Here is a 16,444-nt window from a genome sequence, read left to right as displayed (position 1 = left end):
TTGGACGCGGGGTGAATCGAGGCCTCACTTTCAATTATGCATCATTTCGTAATTTCCTACTAGTTGCTCATGGTCTGTTAGCATTGAATACATCTGCTATTATTCCCTCCATCATCGACGCTCCGTCTGGCAAGCAAGTCCGTTCAACCGACCCAGCATATACAGCACACCATGTCGACTGAAAAAGTGCAAGCCTCCGTCCTCCACGGTGCCCGCGATCTTCGTGTTGTAAGTCACAGCCTACACAACGCCGAGAACTGCACTCAAACCTTGATTTTCTCTCTCTCTTGTTGTTGCTCTCCTTCACCACCATCGCTCACATTTCATCATAGGAGGAGCGAAATTTACCAGGCCCCGCCGCCGATGAGGTCCAAATCGCCGTCCAGGCCACCGGCCTCTGCGGCTCCGACCTGCACTACTACAACCACTACCGCAACGGCGACATCATCGTGCGCGAGCCCTTGACCCTGGGCCACGAGTCGAGCGGCACCGTCGTCGCCGTCGGTAACGACGTCAAGGGCCTCGTCGCCGGCGACCGCGTCGCCCTCGAGGTCGGCCTGCCCTGCGAGGACTGCGAGTACTGTGCCAGCGGCCGCTACAACATCTGTCGTGGCATGAAGTTTCGCAGCTCCGCCAAGGCCTTTCCCCACGCCCAGGGCACGCTGCAAGAGCGCGTCAACCACCCAGCGCGCTGGTGTCACAAGTAGGTAAAGAGGATTATGAAATGAAATTCCTCCGGTATCGGGGGTTGGTATTTGCGCATACGGTGCTGACTAGCCCAAGACTGCCCCCGGCCCTCTCCCTCGACCTCGGCGCGGTGCTCGAGCCGCTGTCTGTCGCCATGCACGCCCGCGACAGGGCCAACCTGCCCGAAGGCGCGACCGTGTTAGTGGTTGGTGCCGGCGCGGTTGGTCTACTTGCCGCAGCCGTCAGCAAGGCCGCCAACGCCAAGACGGTCATCATTGCGGATATTCAAAAGGACCGCATCGACTTTGCCGTGCAAAATGCCTTTGCCGACGCGAGCGTCCTTGTACCCATGGAGCGCCCGCAGACGATCGAAGACAAGCTTGAGTATGCGCAAAGAGTAGCGGACATGGTCAAGAAGACTACGATCAATGGCGAGGCTGTGGGGGAGGTCTCCGCCGTGTATGAATGCACAGGCGTTGAGACCTGTGTCCAGGCGTCAATATATGTAAGACTATTTTTTTGAAATGCCGAATCTTGGCATCATTGCTGACTATTGCGTTAGGCCACCAAACCAGGTGGCAAGGTTATGATCATCGGCATGGGCACCCCCATCCTCACTCTGCCCATGTCGGCCGCAGCTCTCCGCGAGGTCGACCTCCTCGGCGTTTTCCGCTACGCCAATGCGTACGCCAAGTCGATCGAGCTGCTCGCCAACCCCCCTGCCGCCATGCCGGATCTGTCACGTCTCGTCACGCACCATTTCAAGGGCATCGGCAACATCCCCGAGGCTTTCGCTATGGCGGGGCAGGTCAAGGATAGCGAAGGAAAGCTTGTACTCAAGGTCGTAGTTGATATGGCGTAATCAGGCGATTGGATATTTTGAAATTTGAAGATTTGGTGGCGTTGAACGGGCGTGTGTGTGGTGTGTGGCATTGGGGGGTGCATAGCGAGATATCAGAGACCAAAATTGTTGTCATTATATTTTGAAATTGACGTTGCCTGTTGTATATATACTATCTATGGCAATCGTGTGTTTATACTATATGCGTTCCTAAATTTCCATTCACGACTTGTCCGGGAAACCAAAGTCGATGCCAAAAGGAGGGTAGACGTAACGTTTAAGCTCACCTTTGGCCGTGAGGTCATCCGAGTAGGAGCGGAGCTGGGCCATGTCCTCGTCGTCGAGCTTGACGATTTCCGTGTTGGCCTTGATGCGGGCGGGTGTGACCGACTTGGCCAGCACAGTAGCACCGCGGGCGACTATGTTACCACCGAAGAAATAAATGGGTTAGTTGAAAAAATTCATTCCATGAGGCTACATAGTGCACAATTCTGTTCTTTCTCATGTTTTTTTCCTTCTTTCAGAGTCGGCAAGGCTGGTTTTGGGAGGAGAGTGCTCACCGTGGTAGCTCAAGAGCACAGTCGCCGGGCTGACGCCGCGCTTCTCGGCAATCTTGACGATGGGCGCGGCCGTGAACAGCGGGCTGCCCGTGCTGCCGAGCGGGCTGTAGGCGACGACGTGGATGCCCCGGTCGCGGCAGAGGTCGACAATCTCCTGCTGCGGCAGGCTGGGGTGGTTCTCGATCTGGTTGACGGCGGGGACGACGGTGCAGTCGGCGAGGAGCTCTTGGAGGTATTTCTTGCTGTACTGTGTTTTGGGGGTCAGTTATCGATGCGGATATACGTATGCATGTGCGTGTGTATGTATGTATTATGCGACGGGGAGTTTAGAACAAAAAATAGGGACGAGGATAATACGTACGTTGCTGACGCCGATGCCGCGGACCTTGCCCGTGGCTAGGAGGGCCTCCATCTGCTTCCACGCCTCGGTATGCTTCCAGTCGCGAATGATGTCGCGCGAGCCGTCGGGGAGGGTCGGGAACTTGTCGTCGTTGCCTGCATAGGGGAATGAGCACCAGGGAGAAGAAAGAAAAAAGAGAAACCAGATGGTAGTTTTGTTGGAACTTTATAGATGACATACCGTTGGGATTCAACAGAACAGGCCAGTGCTGGAGGGCATGTGTTAATACAACGCTGTCGCGGCAAATTTTTCTTCTTCAAAAAAAGGCGGCTTCTTCTTTCTGTTACTTACAATCAGGTACATGTCGACATGGTCGACCCCCAGCGCCGCGAGGCTCTTGTCCAGGCACTCCTCGAGGCGCGTGTTGTACGACGCCCAGGCCTTGGTCATGATGAAGACGTCGTCGCGCCGGACGCCGGCCGCAAAGGCCTCCTTGAGGCCCTGCCCGACCTCGGCCTCGTTGCCGTAGCAGTAGGCGCAGTCGACGAGCCGGTAGCCGTTTTGAAGGGCGTAGGAGACGGCCGACTGGACCTCGCCGGGCTTGGACTGCCAGGTGCCTATGTGATTACAAGACCATGGTTAGGGAGAATTCTTTGCGGCGTATGGCCTATGAGTGTGTGTGTGGTGTAAGAGCGTACCGAGGCCGAGTGCGGGAATCTCCTTGCCGGTGTTGAGCTTGAACGAGGTAGCGGCCATGGTGAGAAACTATTGACTGATACAAAAAGAAGAGAAGAAGAAGAAAAGGAAGAACAAGAGATCAATTGCTATTGTGCGACCCAGAAAGAAGAAGGAATCGGGTCATGACATGAAAAGGACAGTCAGAAACGTAGCTGCCCCTCCAAGGCACTAGCTAACCAAGGTGGCTCATTAACTATAGGTAGGTATTAACTTCACAAGGTACCCCCGCGGGGGCGGGGTTGGTGATGCATATTTCAATAGCCGCTTTTGGGTGCCTTTCGGCGCTCAGGGCCAGTCAATTACAGAGGGTGGGTTTTGGCCAAAAGAAACTCGCACACAGCCATGGAGAATTTAGACCGAGATCCACCACCGGCAGTTTTGGTGACGTTGTACTTGTTGCTTTGTAGAACCCGCCACGTTTCCCCCCTCCCTAAAAAAGTCGACTCATAGGTTTTTCTTGGCCTGGAAGGGTGACAGGTGGACGGACGTTCGGCGTGGCGGGGCCGGACTGGCTCCGGATTGCCGGAGCCCGGTTACCCACCCCCTCGATGACAGCAAGACGCACAAAGTCTGATACATCGACTCTGTATACATTATAAAGTCTCTGCCATATCATTATATCATGGATGGGTTCCAGTGTCGCGACGCGGGATTTTTCCGGTCGTGCGTGGCCTGTGGCTGTTCTCCTCGCTGCCCTTTGACTGTGACACACCAATTAACCGCCGCCCTACATATGTGTTCAGTCATCAAATGCGACGTGATTGTCCGACTTTGTTGACCAGAAGAGAAAAAAAGTTTCTATCTTCACAAAGACAAAAGAGAAGCCCCCCTTGAGCCTCTCAACATATTTATTTGTGGCACACGCTGATTGGCAAGATGATGTTGGCTTCAGCTGTATTAGTTGTATCTAGCTGAGCTGCCCTGTCCGTCTCTTCTCCAAAGTCTGTCGTGATTTATATGCAGAGAAAACAATGCATGTCGTCGAGCCGTCTCAGCACGATAATGAAAAAAAAGGAGAAAAAAAAGTGAAATGAAACAACAAGTCGCCGGAAAGAAAGAAAGAAAAAACTACAAAGTACCTCTACCCAGATACCAACACCCATAGTCTATAGATTGATTAGCACTCGGTCTCTTGCATCGGTTCTTCCTGGCGAATAGCGAAAACTCACAAGAAGAAAATCATCAGCACGCCAAACATCTTGGCTATTAACCAGCGGTTGCCCGATACTCTGGACCAGTACTTGAGCAGCTCGCGCTGCGCGCCCTCGACGTTGTCCACCACGTCCTCCGTGTTGGCGTCTATCCGCTGAATCATATCGCTCTGCTCTGACACCATGGTCGCCAGCTGGCCAAAGATGCTGCCGAGCTCGCCAATCGTCTTCTCGATGGCTTCGATGGCCTCGCCACGCTGCTGGATGTACGTGTTGGCCGGCTGCGCCTCCTCCATCATGAGCATCTGGTTGTCGCTGACGGGGTTGAGCGAGAGCGTGTCGGCCCCGGGCGCGGGCGATGCGCGGTTGGGCGTGCCGTACAGCGGCGAGGCCGACTGCTGCAGCGAAGGCTGCGCGTGCTGCGAGACATTGGAGATGAAGTTTTCGGTGCGCGACCGCGACGCCTGGATGTTCTTTGTGCGGGCCTCCAGCACGTCCTTGAAGTTGACCGACACGTCCGTCAGCTTGCCTTGCAGCAGGTAGACGACATTCTTGTTGTGCTCCCCCTCCTGGTCAGCCCCCTTGGGATGTTGTTGTTTCGACATCATCGAGAGCGCGCCAATCTGCTGGTTCAGGGAGGATAGATCTTGCTTGATGACAAAGGTGAGCTCGTTGATCTCAACTGGTCGGTCGTCGAACAGCGTTCGTCGCTTGGCCACTATCAATACGTCAGCATACCGGGCGACTCCCTACCGTCTGGTGCGTGCCTAGTAGACTCACATTGCGCGAGCTTCTCCAGCTTGCCCATCGTGGACGAGATGCCGCGGCCAATCTCGGCGGCCTTTCTGGCAAAGTCGGAGCGACGGGGCTGCGCGTCGCCGTTGGCAGCGGCCTTTTGCGAGTCGGTCAGCAGCGAGCGTCGTTGCGCGCCGAGCTTGTTGGCATTCTGCTTGCGCTGCGCGAGGGCCAGGACCGACTTGAACTCCGAGGTTCGGTCCTGGATCGACGTGGCGGCCATGGTCGGAAAACGAAAAAGCAACTGCTGTATATGGGTTGGCGAAAGGATCGTGTAGCGACCAGCGCGGGACGCCTTTCAAGCGAGTCGGTGGCGAAGGAGTGCGGCGAGCGGGATGTCGAATGTCTGGCCGCGCGTTGACAGATGGTAGCGTGGAGAGCCGGGGTGACCCAAGGAGTTTGAGTTTGACCACGTTTTCAGTACCGCCCCTTGCAGTGGTGCAGGACGGGTTTAGCCGAGGGAGCGGCGTCAGCAAGGGCGCGAGAATGGCGAAAGAGAGAGGGAAAAAAAAGGCTGGAAATTATTGGATTAAAATAAGCGCGCTTCGGCAGCGACAAAGCTGAATAGAAAAAGAATTGCTGGCCGAAAAAGATGCAAGATGTAAGCTCTGTTGGAGGATGTCTGGCCGGGGAAAAGGGATAACGAATAAAACTAGAGTGAGGTTTGGCCTCTGTTTAAAGGTGCGCTATGATTGGTAGGGCTGCCTTGGCTGTTGTACTGGTAGACCCACAGTAATGAGAGAGTTGGTTGCGCACCCCCATTTGGCCATGCCGCGATGCGGTGTTTGGGATCGCTGTTTGCCGATATCAACAACTACCGTCTAACCGGACCCGGGAAAACAATGTGACGACAATGGGGAAACCCAACGAAGACGATATCCGGAATGCTCTTCAGAGCGTAAAGAGCGGCCTCAGCGTCACCAAGAGTGCTGCTCGCTGGGGTGTGCCACGGACCACGCTGAGGCATCGTCTCAAGGGAACAATGACGCACGCCAACGCAGCCGAGTCGCAGCAGAGACTATCCAAACGTCGGGAGGAGCAGCTGGGCGGCTGGATCTGGACACTGACGGCCATTGGCCAGGCGCCTACGCACAAGCAGGTGCGAGATGTGGCGGCGCAACTTGTTGCTTTGGAGGGCGACCCTCGACCGCTTGGGAAGAACTGGGTCGTCTCTTTTCTGCGGCGGAATCCGCATATAAAAATGGCCAAGGGTATTATAGCCCGAGACCGTTGTGCGTGTAGAATGTGCGTTCCATACTGACGGGAATAAAAATTTACAGAACCTACTGAAATCCGGGACGAGAGTAGCGCGGTGGACGAGTTGGGCCAATGAGAGAGAGGAGGTAGAGGGGAGAGATGGGTGTAGCAGCAATTTGTTGGTAATTGCACCGCCTTTCATCTGGTGGAAACTCCATTAGTAAATATATATGATCCAAACATGCTACTGGGCATTTACAGGCAAACGCAGCAAGTGGCGGAATGCAGCTTGATACCTGCTACTGGTGGACGGAAAAGGCTATCCTATTGCCAATACAAATATACCCAACATTTGTCAGGATACTTGACTTGCTTCCCATCGCTTGCCGGATCCCAAGCAGAAATGTTGATTGCAACTTGACGCGCCGACCTGGGGGGGTTATTGGAAAGGACGTTTGGCGATAGAGTCAGGCTGTGGCGCATCGGTTATATCGTGACTAAGTACCAGTATGGTCGTTCCGCCTTTTGGTGTGCGTGACGAATAAACCTACAAGTCGTGAGTTACACGTATACCCGCCTCGTTGAGTCATTTCTCCATCATTCTAATTACTGATAGATGGCTCAAGGTAGCTTATTATTTATTGATAGTCACCCCGAGGAACACTTTCCTCGAGGAGCTACTTGGAGTCTGGAATGGCCAAATCCGGGGCCGTCTCCAGTCCTCAGCCACCCGATGAAACGGAATAGGCGCCACAGGAAACGCTCCGCCACAGGGTGAACAGATTGCCACCATGACGACATGCCTGTGTTATTAGTAGCGACAGCCTACAAGAAATACAAGGAGGATCTAAACCAAGATTGACATGGCCACGTCGTTTTTATATACCACTACACATTCGGCTCAAATCACGCCAGCCACTGATAGTGGCAGGCACTCCTTTTCCGGGGCGGGACAGGATGGGCGCTGACAGAACAGCAACCGGCCCCGACGCCGGCGGGTCCTTGCAATCCCAAGTAAATTGAGGCTGACCCGCAGCCTCGACAATGCAGATGCATGCTGGCTGCCCAACCCCCTTGACAGGACCGGATGCATGTGCGTGTTTGATAGTCGTGTCAGCAAAACGTTGACCAGTACTCCGTAGTAGTGACGTGAAATGAGAAACAGAATGTAAGGTACTCTTCTGTCTGGTACACGGTACGGTGCAGACGCAGGTGCCAGATGCTTGATGCACATATCGCATCAGCCAATATCACGGTGCATGTCTTGCGAATTTCCAAAAATAATCATGTACTGCGCCACAAGAGTTCCTTGGCCTTGGTACCCTGTCTGCCTGTGCATACGTACTGCAGTAATCTGTAGAGATGAGTTATGATGGAGGCAAGAGAAGCTGAAGTAGAGCCCTGCTGGCGGGGTGGATAGTGGCAAGGTTGGCATCGACTTTAGTGGACAGTTAGAGGACAATTAGCGGACAGTTGGTGGATGCCAGTGGATGCTGGCGGGTTTACTAGTGCCAATGCCCCTGGAAAAAAGTGCTGGACGGGACTTTCTTCAGCCCACTCCACTGTAGCTCCTCATGCTCCTTTTCTCCTGCCCGCCTATCCTTGCCTTGGCTCCTCTAACGGATTACCTTAGGTAGACGTCACCAGCCTCAGCAATCTCCCACCACACGCGCCACACCAGTGCACTTTGCGTGTCTTACCACCAAGACACCCGAACATCGTCCACATCGTCTCTAGTCTTCTCCAACCCCCCAACCCTTGACACCAACGGCCTCAGTTTTCTTTTTTTCTTTTCGTTGTCTTGCCCTGCTCTCGTTGATTGGTTTCTGTTACAATATTTTGGCACAAATAGTTTCTTATTTGCATCTTTAACCTCCAGCTTGCATCGTAACGTCGTCCGTCGCAATCCCCCCCTTTGTCGCTGCCCGACACACCGGCGAGAATCTCGCAGGACGCGGCGGTCGTCTCTGAGCGCACGTTTACCTGCATCGCGCAGCCCCAAAGAGCTGGATCCAGCCCGAGCATGACGAGATAGCCCCTCTGTCCATCTCTCGGGCTTTTCTTGCTTCTCTCTCGTCATGGATCAGGGCTCCTATAGCAGACCAGACGGTCGCGGCCAGCCCAGCCTGTGCGTACCAACAAGACAAGCCGCGGCTCTGAATTCGCGCCAACTTGCTGCAAACTGTAAACTAACGCCCTTTCTCCAGCTCCGCCTCTTCGGCTGCCAAAAATAACTACCATGTCAATGTCAGTCGCCAAAAGACGAAGAAATGGGTCGAGGCCAAGTCGCAAAACTACGACGGCGACGACTGGGGCGCTGACGAGTACGACGACGATGATGACGAGGTAGAGCCGCCTCTTCCTCTGGCCCCTCGCGGCCCTCAGTATGGTACTCCTCACGCTGCTCCCGACATGCCGTCACTGCATGTCCAAACCGACACGCCATCGCAGCCGCCTCAGCAGCCGCCTCTGCAACACCGGCCATATCCACCGCCTCAATCTCGACCTCCTCCTCCCGCGACCGCGCAGCCTCACCAAGAGTACAATACTCCTTCATCAGCTCATGCGAGCTCCGCCGCCGCGCCGCAATCCGCCGGCAGCTTCCAGCCACAAAGCGCCTCTTCCACATATCCGCTGTCGCCACGCTCACCACCAGACAGCCTCCCGTCGACGACCCCACAGGCTGCCTCGGATAAGCCCCTGCCCTTCGTCCGGCCGTCCGACATTTATCGACGAATGGAGGGGGAAACAGGCGGAGGATCTTCGGAAGGCTCGCGCCCCAGTGCCGAAATTGCACCCAACCTGTCCAAACAGAGCTCAGCTTCGCCACCAAAGGCAACTGTCGAGCCGGTCAAGCCCCATCCACCAAGCCCGCCAAAACCAGCGCGTGTCGACAGTTATAATAGCGTCTATCAGGACCTGACAAGGCCTCGCACAGGCCAGACGTCCCAGCAGCCGGCCCAAAGCTTGCCGCACCAACCAGAAGATTCAGCAGCAGCGCAGTTCGCGCCGCAGGCCGACGCTGCTACCACGGCGACCGACGAAGACGCCAAGCGGTTATCCACGAGTCCTAAGCTTCCAGACCTCGCCCGCATGTCTGTCTTTGGCGCAGACTTTTTCTCCGGTGGTTTCTCGTCACTGTCGTCAGAGCAAATCGCTGAGCAAGAGATACCTGATGTGCCAAAGGTGGCACCGGAATTAAAAGTGGATAAGCTTGCGACACACGAGTCGAGTTCTTCTCCTCCAGGGCCTCCAAATGCCTCCGTAAACAAGACAGAGGCCGCCCCAGCTGCCGCGGCCGCCATGAACAATACTTCTAACAAGCACCAAGTTATCGAACCTACAGTCCACCAGCCTGCGGCTACCGCAGCCAAGAGTACCGAGCCACACGTGCCGCCCATGCTCGCCGAATCCGAATCCTCGATCCCCGCCAACGAGACCGCGGCGCGCTCTTCCACCGAGACGGCCTCTAGCTCCCATTCGGCCGCTCCTGCGCATGACATTACCCCGACAAGGCCTTTGAATGTCCGCAAAGATGACAGCCCTGTGCGGTCGTTTGAACCCCCGCCTCCTCTCCAGCGAGAGCCAACTTTTGGCACAGACACATCCTCGCCTGTAAAAGAAAGTGATGTCCTGAGGGATGAGATAATCAAGACACTCAACTCCCCAACACAGCCCAGCAGGGAGGTGCCAGGTGTTGGATCAACCGATACCGGAACAAAGGGGCCACATAATGGCGTCAGGGACAGCACGTACACACTCCAAGACTACGATAGCTACTGGTCTGATGCGGACGCTGCACCTGCAGTACCTACTCAACCGCCCAAGGTGGTGAATAAGGAGAACACAGGAGTCGCTGCGACGGCTGGGCCACAAGGCGCCGCCGCCGATTCACATGATGCGAAGCATACTGAAGAATCCAATCCGACGACAACTCAATCTCATGTGCAAACAGCAGCCGCTGTTCAATCAAAGTCCCAGCCAGCGACCACTCAGCAGCGCCCAGAGGCCACAGTAGTTTCACCTACTAGCGCAGATCTTCGGCGCAGATTTTCATGGGAAGCGGAGGATGCCTCCAAGCCGCCACCTACGGCATTGGGTGTTGCGCCTCCCGCCACCACGACGCCACCGCCTGTGCCCGCTCCCGTGTCGGCACCGGCACCAGCTCCAGCTGTTGCTGTAACAGCTCCTCCTCCTCCTGTTGAACCCACGTCCCCTCCAACAGCGACTTCTAGCCACGATCGACAATCTAGTGCTTATTCTGCCAATGCAGCCACCATTCCGACTGTCATTGCCAGCGACAACGCGTCGCGGGACTCGAAGCGTCTCTCGCTTGCGGACGAAAGGGCTGTTTCAGTCATCTCATCAAATGATACCTCTGCAGCTGCCGATGGGCACCCTGCTTTGACGCTTTCTGAACCAGCTTCAGCTCCTGCTTTGAGTATGCCGAGGACGACTAGCGCGAATGTTACTCCCTTCAAAGACATTGTTAGCCTCAACAAGTCTTCTGAGCGAGTGGCGAAATTTAATGAGACCAGAGTCGCTTTTGCCGTAATGGACATTGGGCTTGACAAGTGGCTTACAGGCCTTCACCAGGATCACCCAGAGCACCACTCCAAGAGTTTCAACTCGTACCAGCCATCTCCAGTTTCTCCTACTGGGGCGACGGCCGTTTCCCAATCACCAGGGCAGCAGCCTTACTACCAGCAGTACTTGAATGCGAGTACACCTGGTAGTGGACAAGCACCGGGTCGCCGCATCGGTGGCATTACCGTGCCGTCCAATGTAGGCGGCAGCACTTTTGGCCACTCCGGAAACCAAATCGGAACCAAGAGCAAGGAGCTTATGCACTCGGCGGGTAAAATGGGCAAAGGGCTATTCAGCAAGGGCAAGAATAAATTGCGCGGGGACAAGGTATTTCACTAATGCTTCTTTCTTATACCACCCAGCTCATAGTGAGTGGGCCGTTTCCTTCAACTTTTCCCTCAGGCAGGATGGATTCTCTTTTACTATGTATTGATTTATGAATAATGCTTGAACTGGATTTCTGCACCACTGCGTTCATGACGCTGCGGGTGTTTGAGATAGGAATATGACGCTGAGAACTATTATCCTGGGCCCGCGAACCCCTCCTCTACATATCATTAAACCATACATGTGAAGCGATATGATATTAATGGTTGTTTTCTCGATAGGGCGATACGCATCCACCCCAGCAGACCAAAGCCAAACAACATGACCGCTCTGGCTCCTGGGCCGTCCTTAGCAGCAAGCTACGCACCGAATTTTCATCTTCCAGAGATCATGAGCATCCCCAACAACCCTCTTTGCAGCCCGGGGCAGTGGATGCAGCTGTACCACGCCCTAGCATAAATATCGCGCCCCAGATTCCGGTGCCTGAGCCTGTTTCACCGATACTGCGCGAGGCAACTCCAGTCAGGCCACTCCCTCCTATCCAGACCTCCGCGCGGCCAACTGCGGGTGGAAGCCAATTCGCGGTCAGCAGCATACCCACCTCGTCACCGTTATCGTCCTCCATCACTACATCCAACCAGATACGTCTTGTTCCCTCTGAGACTACCTATGATACTACTACTGCGGAGACTCCTGCCCAGGGGCCGCCTACTACGAAAGACAGTGGAGTGAGCATGCATGCGCAGCCAGATGAGCCTGAGGACGCACCAAAGAGACAGTCTTCCTTTGTTGGGTTGCCTCCAATTCGTAGGTCATCGACGTTTGGTATGAAATCCAAGGCCCGTCGTGCTGCCGAACGCTTTCCCCTGGATGAAGACGACAGCAATGGTGCTCCCGATCTCCCTGCGAGCGATGTAATGGAGGATGCTTTGAGTCGGCCAAATGCATCTCAACAGCCGCATCGCGACTCTACAAACGCTGCACAGACAGGCTCTACTTCCCAGGTGACCAATAACGATGCTGTCGTAGTGCCGCAGCAACCTGTTTCCGCCGAACGTTCCCCTGAGAGGATTGCAAGGCAGCCTGCTATGGCCCGTCCACCACAGCCTCAACCTATGCGCCAGCCAATACATCCACCTATGATGATGTATCCCGGGCAGTCCGGTCCTTGGAGACTGGAGGAGAGTCACCTGGCGGAGCCTTTGCACCAGGCAAAGAATCGCTCTGGCCACAGCCCCATTTCACCACCCATGAACTACGGCTTCGATAAGGAAACCGGACAGTCGGCGATGATGCCTCCGCCACCTCTGCCTGCAAGTGTTTTGCGACAGCGCAGTGCCGATGTGCCGCCCTCATCTGCTCAGCGCTATCCTGGCCTTTTTGCGCCACGACCTGACGAGGAGCATCCCCAGCGGCCCGTCTCACAAACGTACTTCGAGGAGCTTGCAAACCCGCGCCATAGCAGTTACGAGTACTCGATCCCTGGCGTCGGCCCACCGGCCGAGGAGAGAGGCCGGGCGAAGCGGAACTCGGGTATCTTTAGAGAAATTGGTGACAAGATTGCGCGTGCCACCTCTCGTGACCGGAGAAACTCGACTGTGGAGAACCGCATCCCCGCTGACGTGCATGCGGACGGAGCTTCTGAATCCAGCTTTGGGACAGAGGAGATGCAGGACAGCAAGAAGCGTCGCTCCAGCTTCTTCAACGCACTTACCGGACGCGCTTCTATGGATCAAGGATCTCGGCATGGCTTCTCTACTCTGCAACGATCTCAAACCGAGAACGTCCTCCAATCTTCAACGGAAGAGCTTGGCTCTGCCCGAAAGCGCTCCATGCTTGGCGGGGTTATGTCTGGCTTTGGTGTGAACAAGGGTGGTTCGTCTAACGCTCCTGGTTCGAGTCATGCCCACCAGCAAGCTGGAGATGACGAGCCACCGATTACCCCAAAGAAGAAGCGCTTCTCCGGCATCGTCAAGGCCTTCCAGCGACCCAACCAGGATCGTCCTTCATCCGGCATGTCGTTGGAGCCACCTCAGAGTGCTAGCAGCAGCCAAGGGCCAAGTCCACGCGGTGGAATCACATCCAGCATGCCATCCCGTGGTAAAGATCGCAGTGACGCCATTGGGCAAATGTATCCGGCAAGCCCCGAGCATAATCGTCGGGCCTCCTTCTCCAACCTGCTCTCGACCCTGATGACCGGCAACAAGGGGCAGCAGCATGAGCAGCAGCATGTTGTGCCGGCTCAAGATATAGGTGGCTTTGCGGCCAGAGATCTGCCCCAGAATATCCCTCCTGCTCCCCATCAGATCCACGCCGCCGATAGCTTCCCAACGCCTAACCGCAACGCTGCTCCGGCTCTTACCCTTCCCTACCAGGCCTTGGGTGATACTCAGCCGCTATTCGCGGCGGGTGAGGATAAATGGGGCATCGATCGACCCCTCACCTCAACCACGGTGACCGCCAAGGAGGCAGCGGATGAAGGTGGCAGCACAAACAACAGCAGCACGCCTATTGCTCCTGCTACCAGCAATTTACCTTCACACAACACCGTCCCCATCAGTCAGCGTGACAATGCTACTGCTCCATCCGAAATTTCAGATCCTGAAACTGATGTTACCGAGAATGCCCGCAAGCCCTCCGATGTGACACGTTCGCTTACTTCCCAAGCCGCCGATGACGAGAGTGCGGATATATCCTGTCAAGAGACCAACGTTAGCCAGATCACACCGAGCGTCGTCACAGATGTGCCTCGCCTGGGCGAGCAACAGCCTACTCCCACTACGCAGTATCCGAACAGTCCTGGTGGATACTTGGCCCTCAACAACAGATTACCAGGTGTGGCTCCTCTCCCCACGAGCAATCAGGAAGATACTCAGGGATATCCTCAGGGGCAGCCTATCCAGCACCAGCAAGATCCTCGCACCACACATTCGGGACCTGGCTATGCCCAGGGCATGGGTCACCCCACTCCTGGCTCCCACTATGGCCAGCACGCGCAACAGGCAATGCAGCCCGGTTTCGACCAGCGCACCCCTGTCCAGCAAGCATCGTCCCCCAAGGGCTGGAAGGGTCTCAGGAGCAAGATGGCCGGTCAGATGGCCAGTATCAGCCAGTCATCTCCGAACAGCAAAGAAAAAGGAGAAAAGTCTGCAACGGGCGAAAAGCTAATGAGCGCATTCAAGAGACTGTCGAAACAGCAGGGCCCATCGGATTTACAGCAGCAAGGTGCGGGACAATCATCTGGATCTCGTGCGTTTGCGGGGAATCTAGGCCAGTCAGGCATGGGCCAACAGCAGCAAATGTCTCCTCAGCACATGCATTACCAGCCTCCGCAGCATCATCCCGTTCAACAGCAGCACTTGCCGCCTCAACAAACATTTCTGAGCCAAGGGGCTTACCCCAATCAAAGCGTCCAAGGGCAGATTCCCATGTATATGCAGCAGCAGCCACAGCAGCAGCATAATGAGCCCCAATATGCCTCAGTTCCAATTCCTCAAGGCTATACTACTGTGCACGGTCATGGCAACGCGCAGGCGCCAATTATGCACAGTCCGGGACATCAATACGCCGAGCATCAGACGCCTTACCAGCAGCACGGAAACTACACCGGCCATGGCCAACCTTTTTCTGGAGCTACGGCCAGCCAGCAGCGAGACAATGGAGTCACCCCGACGCAGACTCAATTTCAGCCTCCCCAGGCAGACGCGCAGATTCGGGAAGAACCCATCTCTCGACAGGTTGGCGTTCCTGAGAGCGGCCCTCTCAGCCCTTCTTCTACCACGCAAAACAGTGGTAGCTTGGCTCTTAGCCCTGTCTCTGACGAGCTTCGGAGCCCTCAGATGGCGCTTACCAGGGAAGCACTTGCACAGCAGGATGCCCGCAAAGACTTGCAAAGTCATCACCTCAGGCTCGAAGAGAGCCACTTGAGCCTGGGCCCTTCACACAGCAACCGAGTTAGCCAAGTCTCCATGGACAGCCGCCGACCTGGACCCTCCCCCGGGTCTGATGAGTCGCCAGCTATCAGCCACAAGCAGCTGCAAGCAGCGACATCATCACCGTCCCCCACCAGAGAACTGCATGTTCCGGCAGCCAGCCTCTCGCCTCCGGCTGGCTCCAGCTCTGATGTAGTGAGCCCCGTCAACGTTGTCGCCGCCACTGAGACCAGTACTACCCCGGTCGCCCCTCTGGCGAGGGACCTGACCGGGGAGAGCAAGGGGCAGGTCTCTGACGACTCGCTGGAACAGAAGGCCGAGCTAGGCAAGGCCAAGAGCACAATCACTGCAGCAACAGAGCACGTCGTGGAGCTCGAGGACACGGCGGAGGCTCGCCAGCGCACGCTACGCATAAACTCTCAAGAGGAGAAGATTGCATACGATCCCGAAGAGGAGAACCCCAAGATGACGGCGACGAGCTACCCCGGCCAAGAATGGAATCCGTATGGGGAGCCAGGGTTTGGTGACTGGCATGAGTAGGAAACTTTTTATATATATGTACATGTGTCGAACAATTTTACGGATATTTCGTTTATTACCGTTGTCTTTTTATCTTCCTTGTTTTCTTTTGTCCGTCTGTTCTTGATTACGAGGCCGTTGCCTCTCTTGGATACCACTTCATTTTTTTCCCCTGTTTTTCTCTTTCAACGCTTCTTGCATAGCGTGTTCGCCGGGAACCTCATCACTTTTGAATCTATTTGAGGACGTTATTACTATTTGGTAGCTTGCATCTCGAGACGCTGCAAAACTTAATCTCTTCCAACACATGGCAAACTTTCCGCATGGGCCTGTCGATCAAAAAGCGGGTGACTGTGTACTTGCTAGTGGGGAAATTAGTCTCTATCTTTCTGCGTTGCGCAAATGTTTCTTTGTCCAACTACGGAGTACTCCGTAACTATAACTATCAGTAGTGTTTCGTTGCCAAGTGCCAAGCGCAGCCTCCTCGATTCCAAGACTTGGCATCGCCAAGTCGGATGGGAAGAGATGAAGAAGGATGGCTTATCCCAACATCGTCTCCTCAAAGAGAACCGCACTCCGACGGAGTAGCACTCGCTGGTCTACTCCGAGATACTGGGCGACTCCAAAGGGCGCACGGACAAGCAAACTTACAGTTTTAGCTTTTTGAGGAAGGCGTTGACCAGTACTTTGCATCGGGTCGGGTATGGGGCAGAGAGAGGGAATTTGCCGGTGGACATTCCTCTTTGCGTTATTCGGCATCAAGACTTGCT

The 16,444-nt window shown here is 55.3% G+C and overlaps 5 protein-coding genes across 5 annotated transcripts; 3 read left to right on the top strand and 2 right to left on the bottom strand.

Annotated features, from left to right (window-relative positions):
- Nucleotides 1–171: 171 nt before the first annotated feature.
- V2A60_002228 (chaperonin 10-like protein) lies at nucleotides 172–1,549 on the top strand (the record flags this gene model as incomplete). The annotated part of the gene is made up of 4 exons (XM_083253579.1): nucleotides 172–228; nucleotides 333–703; nucleotides 784–1,192; nucleotides 1,250–1,549. 4 exons carry the CDS (start codon nucleotides 172–174, stop codon nucleotides 1,547–1,549), a joined length of 1,137 nt encoding a protein of 378 aa, XP_083109705.1.
- A 201-nt stretch (nucleotides 1,550–1,750) lies between these two features.
- V2A60_002227 (putative glycerol dehydrogenase) lies at nucleotides 1,751–3,184 on the bottom strand (the record flags this gene model as incomplete). The annotated part of the gene is made up of 6 exons (XM_083253578.1): nucleotides 1,751–1,947; nucleotides 2,089–2,335; nucleotides 2,450–2,583; nucleotides 2,669–2,696; nucleotides 2,780–3,045; nucleotides 3,127–3,184. The coding sequence occupies 6 exons, from the start codon at nucleotides 3,182–3,184 to the stop codon at nucleotides 1,751–1,753; spliced, it is 930 nt and encodes a 309-aa protein (XP_083109704.1).
- A 1,063-nt stretch (nucleotides 3,185–4,247) lies between these two features.
- V2A60_002226 (t-SNARE syntaxin) lies at nucleotides 4,248–5,335 on the bottom strand (the record flags this gene model as incomplete). The annotated part of the gene is made up of 3 exons (XM_083253577.1): nucleotides 4,248–4,272; nucleotides 4,336–5,035; nucleotides 5,098–5,335. 3 exons carry the CDS (start codon nucleotides 5,333–5,335, stop codon nucleotides 4,248–4,250), a joined length of 963 nt encoding a protein of 320 aa, XP_083109703.1.
- Nucleotides 5,336–5,965: 630 nt separating this feature from the next.
- V2A60_002225 (uncharacterized protein) lies at nucleotides 5,966–6,445 on the top strand (the record flags this gene model as incomplete). Its single annotated transcript, XM_083253576.1, has 2 exons — nucleotides 5,966–6,323; nucleotides 6,393–6,445. 2 exons carry the CDS (start codon nucleotides 5,966–5,968, stop codon nucleotides 6,443–6,445), a joined length of 411 nt encoding a protein of 136 aa, XP_083109702.1.
- A 1,942-nt stretch (nucleotides 6,446–8,387) lies between these two features.
- Nucleotides 8,388–15,695, top strand: V2A60_002224 (uncharacterized protein; the record flags this gene model as incomplete). Its single annotated transcript, XM_083253575.1, has 3 exons — nucleotides 8,388–8,437; nucleotides 8,517–11,223; nucleotides 11,505–15,695. The coding sequence occupies 3 exons, from the start codon at nucleotides 8,388–8,390 to the stop codon at nucleotides 15,693–15,695; spliced, it is 6,948 nt and encodes a 2,315-aa protein (XP_083109701.1).
- Between the last annotated feature and the right edge of the window lie 749 nt (nucleotides 15,696–16,444).

Source organism: Cordyceps javanica, chromosome 1 (assembly GCF_051103115.1).
Source record: "Cordyceps javanica chromosome 1, complete sequence".
NCBI classification, from domain to species: domain Eukaryota; kingdom Fungi; phylum Ascomycota; class Sordariomycetes; order Hypocreales; family Cordycipitaceae; genus Cordyceps; species Cordyceps javanica.
This window is presented reverse-complemented; position numbering and strand designations above follow the sequence as displayed.